This window comes from Puma concolor, chromosome C1 (genome assembly GCF_028749965.1).
Source record: "Puma concolor isolate L17-30 chromosome C1, mPumCon1.1.hap2, whole genome shotgun sequence".
Classification (NCBI taxonomy): domain Eukaryota; kingdom Metazoa; phylum Chordata; class Mammalia; order Carnivora; family Felidae; genus Puma; species Puma concolor.
In genome coordinates this window covers 148,007,029-148,021,578 of record NC_141674.1, presented here as the reverse complement: position 1 = coordinate 148,021,578, position 14,550 = coordinate 148,007,029, and the positions used below count along the sequence as shown (strand labels likewise).

Genomic DNA, 14,550 nt, shown 5'->3' with positions numbered 1-14,550 from the left:
TTTCAATTTTCCCTCCTTACATCTTGGGGTGATCCATATAACTTAATGGAACACAACTTGAAAATGAGCTCAAAGTAATACCGCTTTTACTATATACCAACCCACTCCCTAAGAAAACAGTTGCCTTTTGGATTCTCTTCACTCTGGCTACTGCCAAGGATTTCTTAGGTGTTGATCGATGATCATAAATACCCAGAGCTGTCTGAGATGTCCAAAGTTGCTGCAACATCGCCTGTTGATGGCCTGCTCTAAAGGCACTTTTTGTACATCTGTCACTTTCACTAAGATGACCCATTACTGAATGCTTTCATTACTTCTGATATATCAGAAAAATGTTCCTGGAGATATTTTGTATGAAGTATGAATCTCACATCATTTAGGTCAAATGGCAGACAATATTCCCCCTATATTCAGATGTAGAAACAGTGTTATAAAATACTAGGGAACTCTGATAAATTTCATGGGAGCTATTGATTCTTCCAAATTCAATCTGGGATAGAAAAACATTCATCTAGAGACCCTAAAGTTTCTGTGAAATTTCTTCCCAGAGACAGTCCCATAGCTGATTATGTTAGTAAAATGAAACCAAATGATAAACTCTTAATTGTAGAAAGAATTTGAGGACCGCTTGGTAATACCTTGAATGAGAGCTCCATATTTTCTCCACCCCAGACATCAAGCCCAGGGTCGTATGTTCCAAGTTCGAAAAAGTAATTTTTATCAATGGAAAATAGTCCACCCGCCATGACGGGACACCTACAAAAAGAAATGTTTGTTTTTTTAAACTTGCATGTCATGTGAATTCAACTTTTTAGAGTGGGTCCCCTGTGCAGTTGTGGTGGAGTTAAGAGACATTTCAAAATAGCTATCGAGGGTGGGGAGGTCTTGGAAAGGAGTCACAAATAGCACTGAAGTGATCAGTTCCGTGGTTCATGGTGGCAGAATTGATTGGGGTCAACAAAGATGGGGTTTGGAAGTATGATTCTCATTGTCTTTACTCTCTGACCCAAACTCTCCAAATATGTTATTTTTAAAAATGCTTATTTAGTGCTAAGGGAGTACCAGGCACTGCTCTAAGTATTATATATATACACACATACATATACGTATGTATGTATGCATATATATGTATGTATATATGTGTGTATGTATATATATGTGTATATATATGTGTATGTATATGTGTATGTATGTGTGTGTATATATATATATATATATATATATATATATATATAAAACCTCAGACTTTACAAAAACCCTGAAACTATATACCATTAAGAAAGGACAACACAGAAAAGGTTAGAAATGTTCCCAAGGCCACAGATTAGTATGATGTACATCTGGGGTTCAATTTAGGTGGTCTGGTTTGATGTTATGATCTCTCACTCCACCACACTGCCTCAACTGTAGACAGACTTAACTGACAGCTTGTTATGTGGCAAACACTTTTTAAAGCATGTTATATAATCAGATTTAATTCTCAGATAATGGAGGTAGCTACTTCTATTAGTCTTAACGCAGAACTGAGGAAACAGAGATTCAAAGAGGTTAAGTAACCTTTTAAAGCTCACGCCATCAGTCAATAGTACAGTTGAGATTTGAATCCAAAGAGTCTGACTCCAGATCCTTCATTACTGTTATAGATCATGGGGGATAGAAACTAGACTTGAATCAGCAGTAATCACTTCCCATGGTGTTAAGATTGAGCCAGCTGAAAGGGGTTTGTGTGGAGAGCTTGCCTTGTGTTTAGGGTATACAGCAATCTTAAGGGTAAAATAATTCCTACCCCACACCTACTTCCCTTCCCCTTAGGCACATATTCTGTCTGAATGACAAATGTCCTTTCCCATCTATCCAGAATGCATTCTCTTCCCAATGTTATGTTGGATATAATCTGAGCTCGATCAGTACATTGACCCTCCATATGGGAGTCTGAAAAAGGCAAAGATGTTCTTTAGGTGTGGGATCAGAGCAAGAGTGTTACATTCAGGCAGATATGGATTTGAATCCCAATTTGTTCTTTTACAAGCTATATATCCCTGGCAAAATTAATTATTTTAAGGCTCAGTGTCCTCATCTCTGTAATGGCAATCCTACCCACCACCTTCTCTAGGGTTATAGAGAGGGCTAAATGCAGACTGCTTAATAAATGATAATAAGCCTACCTGACTTGCTAGGAATATCATCAATTCTGAAAGCATGGCACCTAGCAAAGGATAGGGGGTAAGTTCTGAGAGATAATGCCACAATGCACAGTCTGGGCTGGGCTTTCTCTTTACATTTGTCAGTTCAAGTTCTCTCTCCAACTGGGGAGTCTTTGGGACTCCTGCCACTCTGCCTGAGGCTGGCTTCATGCAGGTCTAGACTCCTGGGGAAGTGTTCAGAAGTCTTCACTTTGACTTCAGGTCTAAGCTGTGTTCTTCAATCCAGCTTCTCTAGCAATAAAACCCCACTTTCAGTTCATATCTGCTTCTGTGTATATTTCTCAATTCACTTACAGAATATGGCACCCCTCCCATGGAAGGGGTAGAGTTAGACACCAAAAGAAAATCCCAACAATAGTTATTATTACAATAATACTTTTATTACTATTATTTACTCTTCTAATTTTTACTCATGTTGCCTTTAATGTTAGGTGTGCTTATATAGCATTTATGCAGCATATTCAACTAGTTTATATTTCTTAGGTTGTAAATCCCAGGGAGAAGGAATAGTGTTAGCAAATTTCTCTGGATTCAGGGCTGAATAGGGTGTAATTGACCATTTAAAAAATGAGTTTTGGTAGTGGGAAACTAATTTCTTAGGGAAACTTTGCTTGCTTTTGATCATCTATTGGCTAAAACCATAATTCTTGATGGTCTATAGAACAACGGGAAATACTTGTTTCGTGGGATTGCTTCCCATGCCTTTGCAAAAAGATACACGATTGCCTCCTAATCTTAAATCTCACACACTTACCGTATTATATCAGTTTCTTTAATTCTGTTTTTTGCAACAACATCTGGAGGAATTGTTCTCCAACCAAAGTTCATGGGCCACACGAAGATGCCTCTTTGAAAGTTGTCCACTGTCATGTAACTAATCCAGGAAAAGAACACAAATGCTGCTTGAGATCATACACATATACTTGATCAACCTGACACCATGTCTTGTTAAAATGAATGAAGCAAGTGCTTACACAAATGACTCGAGATTATCACAAACTTTTTATAACATTTCAAGAGAATTTATGAGTACAACTTGAATTAGTGACTAATTGGCTAGATTGCTTGTTTTTAACTTCCACTTTTCTTTTAATAATGTTCCGGATATTGTTGAGGGAAAAAATTAGGAGCATATGTATATTTCCCACAAAAAAGATGAATGAATCTTAAGGGAGATAAATATTTTGGGGCACAGCTGAATAGAAAGAGGAAAGAACTGGACAATGAGTATTAGGAATTCTTGGTATTAAGGGTTAAGCATTTTGATGATCAAGTAAACAATTGGATTGACGTTCTCTGATCTCGATATATCTATTATGTGTTTCCATTTATGTAAATGGATTAACTGTGTATTTCTCAGATTTGTAAAAGTGTGCAGCCTAGGAATATGGCCAGTACTTTCTGCTGCTGTTAGTTAATGAGTCACTTAGAAGTATCTTGTGGAATATGACAATATTACCTCATATCTTTATCATTGATGACTTCGATTACTGGACAGGCTACCTTCTTTCTACTTAAATAAACTCTTTCCAGAAGAGGTTCCAACCAACCAACGTTACATTCCACGTGAGAATCTAAGAATGTCAGCACATCACCTAGAGAGCCAGAAAAAAAAAGTTCATTTGAAAAAAACGATATAGTGAGTGTGTGTTTGTTGTGTTCAAAGGTCTTGGAGATTGCTCCAGAAAGGTGATTGCAAAGGCAGTACATTGTAAAGGCCGGAACTATCACCGAATTCCTGGTCCCTATATTTTCATTCTATCATGAAATAAAAGAAATTTTGTTTCTGGAAGCATCATTTTTGTTTGCAAAAAAAAAAAAAAAAAAAAATTGATAAGCCACTTTGAATGGGTAGCCAAGACTTTGAAGGGAATCCTTAGTATTAAAAGGGTGGCTGCTTTGTCTCTTCTAAGGAGGGTGGGTCCCATTACCCTGGGGTGGGGTGGGGGGTCTGTGGAAAACTGAGCTTTGTTTTTCAGAAGACCAGGCAGAGTTTGATAATCCAAGGTTGGCATCAGAAAGGGGAAATACCATTTTGCATAATAGGGGTACAAACAGGCAAAAGGGGAGGAATCAGCAAGGCTAGAAGGCAGTATGGAAGGGCTACAGGGGTGGGAGGAAGAATAGGGAATAGGTTAATGGGTAGAGAGTTTTAGTTTTATAAGCTGAAAAGCATTCTAGAGATGGGTTGTACAACCGTGTGAATATACTTAAGAGCACTGGACTGTGCACTGAAGAAATACAACTGAGATGGTAAATTATATGTCACCTGTATTTTACCACAATAAAAAATACGAGCGTGGCAGGAGAAAGAGAAAAGAAAGAGAAACTTGGAGGCTAAAAAATACTCATTAAAAATCCTTGTTCTCCTAGTCGTTGTGTGCAGCAGTACTTTCATCTCAATAAAATTCTAAGTAGCATCTACATTGTTCCAAATGATTTATGCAAGTGGGTTATGTGTGTGTGTATGTGTGTGTGCGTCTAAAATTAATAATAAACTGAGGAATCTGAACTATGACCGAAATCCTATGTATCCTTTCAGGCCTGACCAGAGGCAATCACAGAAGCTTCTCTAGCAGGCCTTGTGGCGGGAGGCCACCCTCTCACACCAGACACGGTCTGCAGCCAGCGCGCCCCAGCCTCTGAAGGGAATTGCAGTCAAGAGCTCAGGCCCTCCCTCCCACTCAGTGGACATGCCCTCAGCAAAGCTGTGTTTCCAGTCCACATTCTTCCATGTTCCTCCACTCCGAGGACCGCTTCAGGCCAGGAACCCGGCTTCACCATGTGGGAGATGGGTAGATCTCCAGCACATTTGCCTCCACTCTGATTCAGCATTTGGTACTTTCCCACTCCTACCCCTCTCTTTTCTCTCACCCTAGCCCCCAGGGCTATAAAACAGGAGGAGTCTTTTGTTCTGGGCTCCTTTAGGCAGTAAGACGATCCTCACATCTGCTCAATCCATCAGTCCATTTCTCTACAGGGAAGAATGGAACATTGAGGGAGTCAGCACTTTTCTTCTGTTTCAATTCTTACTTACACTTCTTACTTACATTATTGGAGGAAATGATTAAAGACTTGAGCGTTACTTTGATTTTGTCTTGTTTGAACTGACCACTCTAATACCCGGCTGCCCCCCCCCCCCTTTAGCTCTTGACTAACAAGTAACAACATCAGTTATTTTCAATTAAGTGTTTTTTTCTATGCCAGACAATGGTTCTAAGCATTCTACATGGCTGTCTTGTTTAATTCATGCAACAACCCTGAAGTATAAGTCTAATTTTTAATCCCACTTCGGAAATGAAATGTAGGTCTAAGTTTTATTCCTTTTGAAGAGAAACAAAAACTTAAACTTTTCCAAGTTTGCACAGCCAAGTGGCAGCCTGATATTCGAAAAGAGTTTATTCCATTGCCTGTGTGCCTAAAAAAAGAAAGAAAAAATGGCCAGAGAGAGGAAAAGCTATTAGACCGTGAAGGCTTGAAGTAAAGGCAGAAGACAATAGCAGGCAAAGAACAAGGTGAAATTAGATACCCGGATGATAGATCATGATCCACTAAAAACTGTAACCAACCTCTTAATTAATGGTTCAATATTTTATCAATTAACTGATCAACAATGGAATTTTTGAAAGAGGGTGAAGAAACCGAACTTAGCCAAAATGTTGGTGAGGAATGTTCTTGAGAAGTCTCTTTAGGCAGAAGTGGGTTGTGCTAGACCAAAGTCTCCATCCCCGCTCATCTTCAATTGTTGGGACACAACGGTTATAACTCCTGATCATGCTGGGAGAGTCTTATTTTCAGAGATTATGGCTTGTTTGATAATGAAAGATCATTATCTCCCCTTGCACAGCCTGCTGCCTGTGTGTGAAGGTTCACAGGGGCCATCTAGTGTGTAAGGTATGTAAGCATGGTCTGCTAAGGTCCTACTTGGTTGGTATATATAACAGGTGCAGAAGACAGTCCCTTTCTCTTACTACTTATTATTTTTTTTAATTTAAAGTCAAGGTAGTTAACAAACAATGCAGTATTGGTTTCGGGAATAGAACCCAGTGGTTCATTACTTACATATAACACCCCAGTGCTTATCCCAACAGCTGCCCTCCTTAATGCCCATCACCCATTTAGCCCATCCCCCCCACCCATCTCTCCTCCAGCAAACCCTTTGTTCTCTGTATTTAAGAGTCTCTTATGGTTTGCCTCCTTCTCTGTTTTTACCTCTTATCACTGCTACTGCTGGTCCATTTAAACCAAAGAGCAGTCTCTACTAGACTGCCTGTTCGTATCCTCAGGATACGCTTATAGGGTCAAAGAGTCTGGATTGACTTTCTCAGTCCTTGGTTGTAGCTAGATGGGTCCCCAACCCTACATTCACTTCCCACCTGGCCCAGATCCCCATACAGATTTTCATTCACTTGTTGCCAGGACCCAAAGGAAGCAGCCTCTGCCCAAAACATAGACTGGAATTTTATACTGTTTTATTTTGGGCAAGAAGAGAATCCTCCTATGCGTGAATGTCATTGCTCCATTTTCAGACACTTTTTAACTTAAAATAAGATCTCAGGAACTAGACCAGGGATCTGTCTATGTTGCTGACTCTGGTTAGGATTTCCACTTGTGGTGGATATGGTCTGGGGACATTTCACACACCATTCCTATCCTGGAGAGCCACGGTGAAATAGACGTAGGACTGAGGTCATGCAGCTCTGCTTTCCTTAGCCACACTGGATAAGTCACTTAACCTTTCTGAGCTTTACCTAATAGAGCTACTTCTAAGATCTACTTAATACCTAAATTCCTTATAAACGGCTAGTATTGTTACTGTTTGTCAATGAGTATTTAAGCAAGAGCTCAAAATAATCTTATCTTGATGGCCAACTGGCAGGTTTTTCTGTTTCCTAAGAGTAGGTCCCAGCAATGCTGGATTGTTTGCAGATGGATTTGATTGTAACTTACTTATTTATTTACTTTTTGACCAGCCCAGAGATGCTTAATGTGCGTAAAGCTTTGGCTTCTTGTTGAGTATGGGCTCCCATATATGTTTAGCTAACCAGCTTGGGATATTGGTGCCAGCACCAGTTAGTGTTGGTTTGCTGTGTGTAGGGTTCCTTGAGGAATGTGAACCTGTCTGGCTGTTTAAATTTTCATAATAATTTATAAATGATGCTAAGGAAACCATCTGTTTTACCTGCAGCAAAAAACAAGTTGTAGAAATTTACGGAAGGACTGTTGCTTTTCAGGAGACCTCAGGGTTGTCCAGGAATTAGATGCCACTTTAGTCCACATACTTAAAGTTAGCCAACTGATTCTTTGGAATGCTCACAGCAATGTCAAATATGTCCTAAATGCCATTGTTATAAAGGAAATGAGAATCTGATCTCTATTCTGACTCTCTGGAGTGTACTACTGATCCTTCCTGACTGCAGACTCTTCTTGGCAGGGCAGTAACTTACTCTTTCATTCAATACTAGCATGAGATCCTGGAGGTTGGCTTATACACTTTGCACCTCAATCACTGTGTCTCTTTTTACTTCTGTGTCTTCATACAGAACATTTTCCCTAGAGATCCATTGACCGTGGCATACCCTTCAAGTTTTTAAATCCTGTTTGGCCAGTCTAACTCCTCATTCTCAGGAAATAACTGATTGGACCTGGACCTGATCTTTTTGCCTGAATCAGATCCAGATGAAGGACGTATCGTGCCCTGAAAACTGAATATGTAGTGAACATTGCCAGTTGTCAGAGAGTTACTGTTTTTCCCTTAATATTTTGTATTATGTACTTTCAGAGAGTCTAATAATACCCTGGGACCAAAACAGGGCCACTTGACCAATTTTTGCAGGTCCTTGGATCTTTGATCTCATCCTTCCTTGTCTGTGGTTTCCCCTTCCTTTTCTCTGAATCCTAAAGGGTAAATCTTTAGGAAATCATAGCTATTAAGGTCTGTCAGATTTTGGATTCAGATTCTGGTCCTTCATCTCTTTGTTTGGCTGAAGCAGTCTAGAGACATTTTCTGCCCTGATACCTTTGCTGATCTCTGATTACAGAGACTGTTCAAGTCCAGGGCGTCTCCTACTAATGCTCTATTTGTGATGGCTGGGGAGTGCTCAGAGGGGAGTCTGGGAGAACTCACCAGGTTGACCAGCCTTGCTCAGTCCAGACCCTGAATAGTCCTTGAATTATTTCCTCACCTAAAGCTGGTACAGGATTCTGAATCCCCTTGAATTTTTCACAGGACTCAAGTACACTTCAGGGCCCTTGGATATATCCTTGGACAAAGCCATTACTAATCCCATTGAAACATACCTTTCTACTTCTTCTTCTACGATAGTTTAGAAGCAACTCTTCATTAGACAGTGACAAGCAATTAAGATGCACCTAGCTGGCCTTTCCAAACTAAATTTGGGACCCCTTAGCAAGTCACTACCACAACATAGTGGGATTGGCCAGAATCTAAAAAACAAATAAAACGAAAAGAGAAGATACTAGAATTTGTTGCACATGTTATTTCATGAAATGTCTATTGTAGTTATATGTGTAACATAGGTATGCAGTAGGTTCTGATGCAAAATATATTTCTTAACATGGGTTATGGTCAAAATAGTTTTAAGAGTTACCAGACTAAAATTGAGCTAATGTGCTCGAGAGTATTAGGGACAAAGAGCCAAATTTACATTATTACCTTTGGATTTACTAAATTCAAAGAATGATTTGATGGCTGTAACCGTAAGTACTTGAACAGGCCAAGTAGGCAATTGCTTTGACCAAGTTCATTGTACCCCATCTGAAGAGGCCTCCTGTGTTGTCTAACAGTATGGACTATTGCGGAGATCATCTCCAGCATGCGTCGTGCTCCATGCAAGGCAGAGAGAAGTTTTTATAAGCATTGCATTTCTGGTTCTGCACTTGTCAGCTTTCTCTACATGGATATCTCATTTTCATCTCAAATTTACATGAACAAAATTGGAACTCAACTGCAATCCCAAATCTGTTCCTCTGGTTATGAGGAACATCCACCAAGTTGCTCTGATTCCAGTCCTAGGGGTTTTTTGTTTTTGTTTTGTTTTATTTTTTGACTCATTTCATTTTTACTCTCTTTATTATCTTACTTGATGACAAGTCCTGTGGGCTCCATATCCACAATATATTCTTACTCTGACCACTCCCTTCTTCTGTCCTAGTACCTCCCTGGTGCCTGGACAACTGTAATAGCCTCCTAAATGGTCTCCCTACTTCTTCTCACATTTCCCTAATACCCGTTCTCTACAAGGCAGCCAAAGTGAGCTTTAAATTAAGTCAGACAATTTTATTCACCTGTTTAATGTACTTCATTGGCTTCATATTATACCAAAAATAATGCCTACACTCCTCAGATGACTCATAAAACTTTGCAAAAGCCTGCCTTTGCCTTGCCCCCCAAATGAATCTCATACCACTCTCTTTATGGTCAGCACCCATCAACCATAATAAACTTCCTTCTTTAGCTTGAATAGACAGAACATATTTCTACATCAGGACATTGTACTTCTTGTCCCACTTGCCTGGGGATGTTCCTTATCCAGATCTTAGCCCCAAACTTGTCAGTTTGGACTATTTCCTCACTTCCTAGTTTTGTATCATTTGTGGGTAATTACTTCCCAAAAGAAGTCAAACATGGATTTTTTACTTAATTTTTCAAATGCAGTCTATCATTAAGAATCTTATCTGTCCCTGCAATGTTAATTTTAGTGTGATGTGTTTGTAGTTAGTTTAAAATTTCCATTACAGGCCAAAGAAATTTGTTAGCAAACCAGTGGGATATGAAAAGTTCCAGATTTGTGGTCTCGTTACAAGGTGGTGTAACTCAGGTGAGTAGATAATTTACCATTAGAACATGCTTAAATACAAGCTGGTGGAAATCTGCAATGCCATGGCTTACAGAGGAGAGTGATATCTAAATGTCTAGAGGCAGCAAAATGTAGTAGGTAAGACTGAGGATTCGGAGTTTTCTGGGTTCCAATCCTGCTGTATCACTTACTAGCTGGGAGAACTTGGGCAAGTCATAACCTCACTGTGCCTTTATATCTTCCTCTGTGAAATGAGGAAACTACTTGTACCTACCTCCTAGAGTTATTGTGAAGATCAAATCAATTAGTCCAGAAAGTGTTTAGAATGGAACCTGGTATGTAAGTTCAGCTATTATCATGGCGTACAGGTCTTTCCACAGCAGGATGTGAAAATGAACCTATATGTTTGGCATTAATGTTAGAGTACTCATGAGAGAAAAGATTTGCCTCCTCCCTTTCACTCCCCAACACCCACACACCAAAAAGAGGTGAAGAAAAGAGCATATTGCTCTTGGGAAGGTAGAAATTGCTATCAGAAGAGCAGACACAGGTCAGGGAAGAGAGAAGTAAACAATTCTAAGTCCTCAAATACAGATAGGATCAGGCCAAGACAGTTTAGGCGTGAGGGAGCTCCTAGTGATCGGATTTGGGACAATTTGAGTACCATAAATAAATAAAGGAAAGAAGGAAGGAAGGAAGGAAGGAAGGAAGGAAGGAAGGAAGGAAGGAAGCTGATAACATACAAATTGAATTTTTGAAAGCATAAATTAATAGTGGGGATTTCCCTATAAGAGGGAAAGAGTAGGGAGGGAGAGAGGGGAAGGGTGGGAGAAAAAGAAGAGGGAGGGAAGGCAAAAGAGATGAACAGCCCTCAGTGCAATAAATGATCCAAGCAATGATCATCAATGGGTGCAAAACCATTGAGTAAAATGTAGGGAAAACAGAGTATTCATGTGGATCAAAGTATTACCCCACAAATGGCTTCTTACTCCCCAAAGAAAAATCTGTCAACATTTTAACTAAGTGCTCAAATTTACCATCACCAACAGTTGGACAACTTGACATCATGTGTCGCTTGATTTGAAGCCATAAGCAGTACGCAAGTCCTACCACCTACAGAGTAGAATTCTATCCAGTATGCACGCCAGAAATGTTTAGCCTGAGTGTAACATGAGGAAACAGTGAGGAAATTTCAGAATGTGGTCCGATGTTCAGAACAAATGTCCTGGACACTGAAAAAAACACAAGTCAGTGATAAGTAGGGTGTTTTCTACTCTAGATTGAGAAACCAAGAAGAGTAAATAACCAAATGCAGTGCATGAAACTTAATTAGATCTCAAATTTCGAAAGACAGAAGCAACTATTAAAAACATTTCAGGAGCAATAAGGGAGTCTGAAAAGAGCATAAACCAGACGATATTCAGATATGAAAGTGTGCTTATCTAATAGAATGTCTCTATTTTTTCAGAGATGCCTATTAAGGTACACAGAGTTGTAGGGTCATGATGTCTGTAAACTCAAAAGTTGAGAAAAAAAAGTGTGTGTAAACAAACGTGTGTATGTGTGTGTGTGTGTGTGTGTGAGAGAGAGAGAGAGAGAGAAAGCACATATTGCAAAAAGCTAAATATTGGTGGAATGATGATGGCATTATGGTTGTTCCCTGCAGTATTATTTCAAATTTGCTGTATATTTGAAAATAAAAAAAGAAACTAAAACAAAAATATAGCCAAAATACAAAATTAACAGCTTCTTACCTGTTGCATTCTGTGCTCCTGCCAGCCTGGCTCTTATTAAGCCGTGTCTCTCTTTGAGGCGAAGAATTCGAACTTTTGGAAACTGAGACATGTATTTATCCAGATTATCTTTTAGGTAGTCTATATCACAGCAAGAATAGATAAGGAAACACTTTGAGTAACTAGATCTGGATAATACTAGCAGTGCCTCCTTAACATCAAATTCTAGAAACTCTGATATTTACTATCGTCGATAAATTTTATTCCTTGGGCCATGATTTTATTTTCTGATGTCATTTTCTTGGATAGGTTTTTGTCTGTATTCAATTCTCTAAGCTATCTGTTTCTTAAATCTCAAATCCTTTTCAGGGTTGCCAAGTTACAGAGAAGGGCTCACCTTTTCTGAGTATTTGTCAGGACAGGGCAAATTTGCCTTGAAATAAAATAAGCTCAGGTTTCTGTACAAACTTCCCAGCTTACAAACCAAGCCAAGCCAAGACCCAGGCAGAAGGCTAAATAAACATTGTATGCAAATTGAAAAATTTGTGAAAGAAAGATATTGCAACTGCAATTGGTTAAGTCCACTGTCACTTCCCTACTATGATGCCCTCTCCATCATACCTCTTTTGTCTTGTTGGGTGGCCAAAGAGGAATCCATCTAAAAGAATGTTGTTGGGGTTCTATGGGGTATATTTATATGACTTGCAATCACTTCTATGTGTAATTAAGCTATTGACAGATATCCTAGGTAAGAATGGCTTCCAAAAGTACTTCTGCTGCTCACTGTCCTACTAATTTTGTGGGACTTTTTCTTTCTTTCTTTTTTTAATGTTTATTTATGTGAGAGAGGAAGAGAGCAAGCAGGGGAGGGGCAGAGAGAGAGGGAGACACAGAATCCGAAGCAGGCTCCAGGCTCTAAGCTGTTAGCACAGAGCTTATGCAGGGCTTGAATTCATGAACCATGAGATCATGACCTGAGCCGGATGCTTAACTGACTGAGCCATCCAGTCACCCCTGTGGGATTTTTTTCTTAAAGAGGACCCTGAAACCATCTAAGCTTTAGGTCCCTCCAAATCTGGACCTGCCATTCATACAGAAGACTATCATTTGCTTGGGCCCCTTCTCAAAGTTTTCAACCAGTTTTTCTCATGGATTTTCCCTGCTCCCGGACCTCAGTGTGATTCTGGTAGGCACTCTGAGGCTGATGAAACTGGCCCATGTCATTGTGGTCATGATCAAAGCTACATTGTTCTATTAGGGTTGTCCTCTCTTTGCTATTCGCTAAAGTTTTCTGAAGTGGGCTGCATTTTGGAAATTTGTGGTGTGGTGGTAAGGGGACTTCAGGTGGAAAAGGTCCACTTACGTACACAAATTATGTGATAACCCCAATAGAGAGATTCTTCACTTCTTCTGCACCATGGTGGATTCTGCCTTTGAACTCTGTTGAAGCTTCATCTGTTTGGTCCTATAGACAATTTGTCTTCTCAACACTTAACATGTAATGTGCTTTGCTCTTGAGGAAGAAACCACAGACCGTCCATATCTTTGTTTTCCACGGAGTCTAACTCTGACTTGTTACATATATACCAAAGTTTAATTTTCAGGAGTGTTTTTCTTACCTTTGGTGCTGAAGTCATCCACCAGAAGAATCTCCTTGATGAGGTGCGGAGGAGAGCGATTAAGTACACTATGAACAGACCTCAGCAGAGTGGACCACACTTCATCCACAAAGCACATGATGACACTGGTGGTCGGGAGGTTGTTGTGAACTAGCTGCTCTGCACACCTGGGCCAGGACACAAGCAGGGCACAGTGATGTGCTAACAAGAGCCATGAGTTGGTTTTAAAAGTCACAGAGTACAATTGTATGTATATACACATAGACTCACACGCTCTGTTTATCTGTGGGTATGTCTATCTGTTTTTCTATATATCTGTTCATCCATCCATCCATCATCTACTACATATATCAGTGATAATTTTCTCATGTATCTTTCTTGAGGAAGGGTATAAGTAAAATAAACAAGCGGAGGAAGAATAACCAGTAACAGTAGTTGCTATAAAAGCAACGCAAGCCATGAGAAGTTCCTGTGGAGGCATCTCGTTGTAGTGGACAGGACATAGGCTGTATTGGTTAGACACTATTTTGAATCTCAGCACCAATATTTCTCAGATCTTTATCCTTTGATACCGTACTTAATATCTCTATATCTCAGTTCCTTCATCTTTAAAATTAGGTGAAAGTTCTTATTCAATAGAGTTTTCCGGTCTAGAAAGAATGCACACAAATTGTCTAGCACAGTTCCTGGCACAGGAATTCACCAAATGGTAGCCACCGCTATGCTAATTAGACCATATACCACAAGAGAACACTCCGACATAATTAATGTTACCAAGTAGCTTATGATTGCCCTGCCAACTGGCCTCCTGCCAAGTGCCAAAGGAAATATTCTTTTTCTCACTCTGCACGTGAATGCATGTATGGAGATATATGGAGATATATAATTAAACTCTTCATCTTCCCTATCTACTTAGGGGTTACTTGCTGAGACTCTCTGTGCTACAGAGTAACCACAGTTGAAATAAGTTTGCTGGCATAGAGAGGGGGATAAGGCTCCAGTGGGAGTTGGTATTCAGGTAGGTTGTAATTAGTCTTGGTTTTTCACCTTGTCCTGCAGTGCCCACTGCCTCACTGCTGGTTTCTTCCATCCCCTGCCTGTGCTACACTTCTCAGGAGGGTGCCCAGCAGAACCTCACAAAGAATATTCACCATCCTTCTAACACGGCTACTGT

The 14,550-nt window shown here is 39.8% G+C and overlaps 1 protein-coding gene across 1 annotated transcript in view; it reads right to left on the bottom strand.

The window, feature by feature from the left end:
* GALNT5 (polypeptide N-acetylgalactosaminyltransferase 5) overlaps nt 1-14,550 on the bottom strand; it is a 41,332-nt gene that overhangs the window by 12,687 nt on the left and 14,095 nt on the right. The window contains exons 2-6 of the mRNA XM_025912501.2: nt 13,377-13,543; nt 11,779-11,898; nt 3,664-3,799; nt 2,959-3,078; nt 639-756 (exon numbers count right to left, since the gene is read on the bottom strand). Coding sequence (XP_025768286.1) covers nt 639-756; nt 2,959-3,078; nt 3,664-3,799; nt 11,779-11,898; nt 13,377-13,543 — 661 coding nt within the window. The remainder of the gene's footprint in view (nt 1-638; nt 757-2,958; nt 3,079-3,663; nt 3,800-11,778; nt 11,899-13,376; nt 13,544-14,550) is intronic.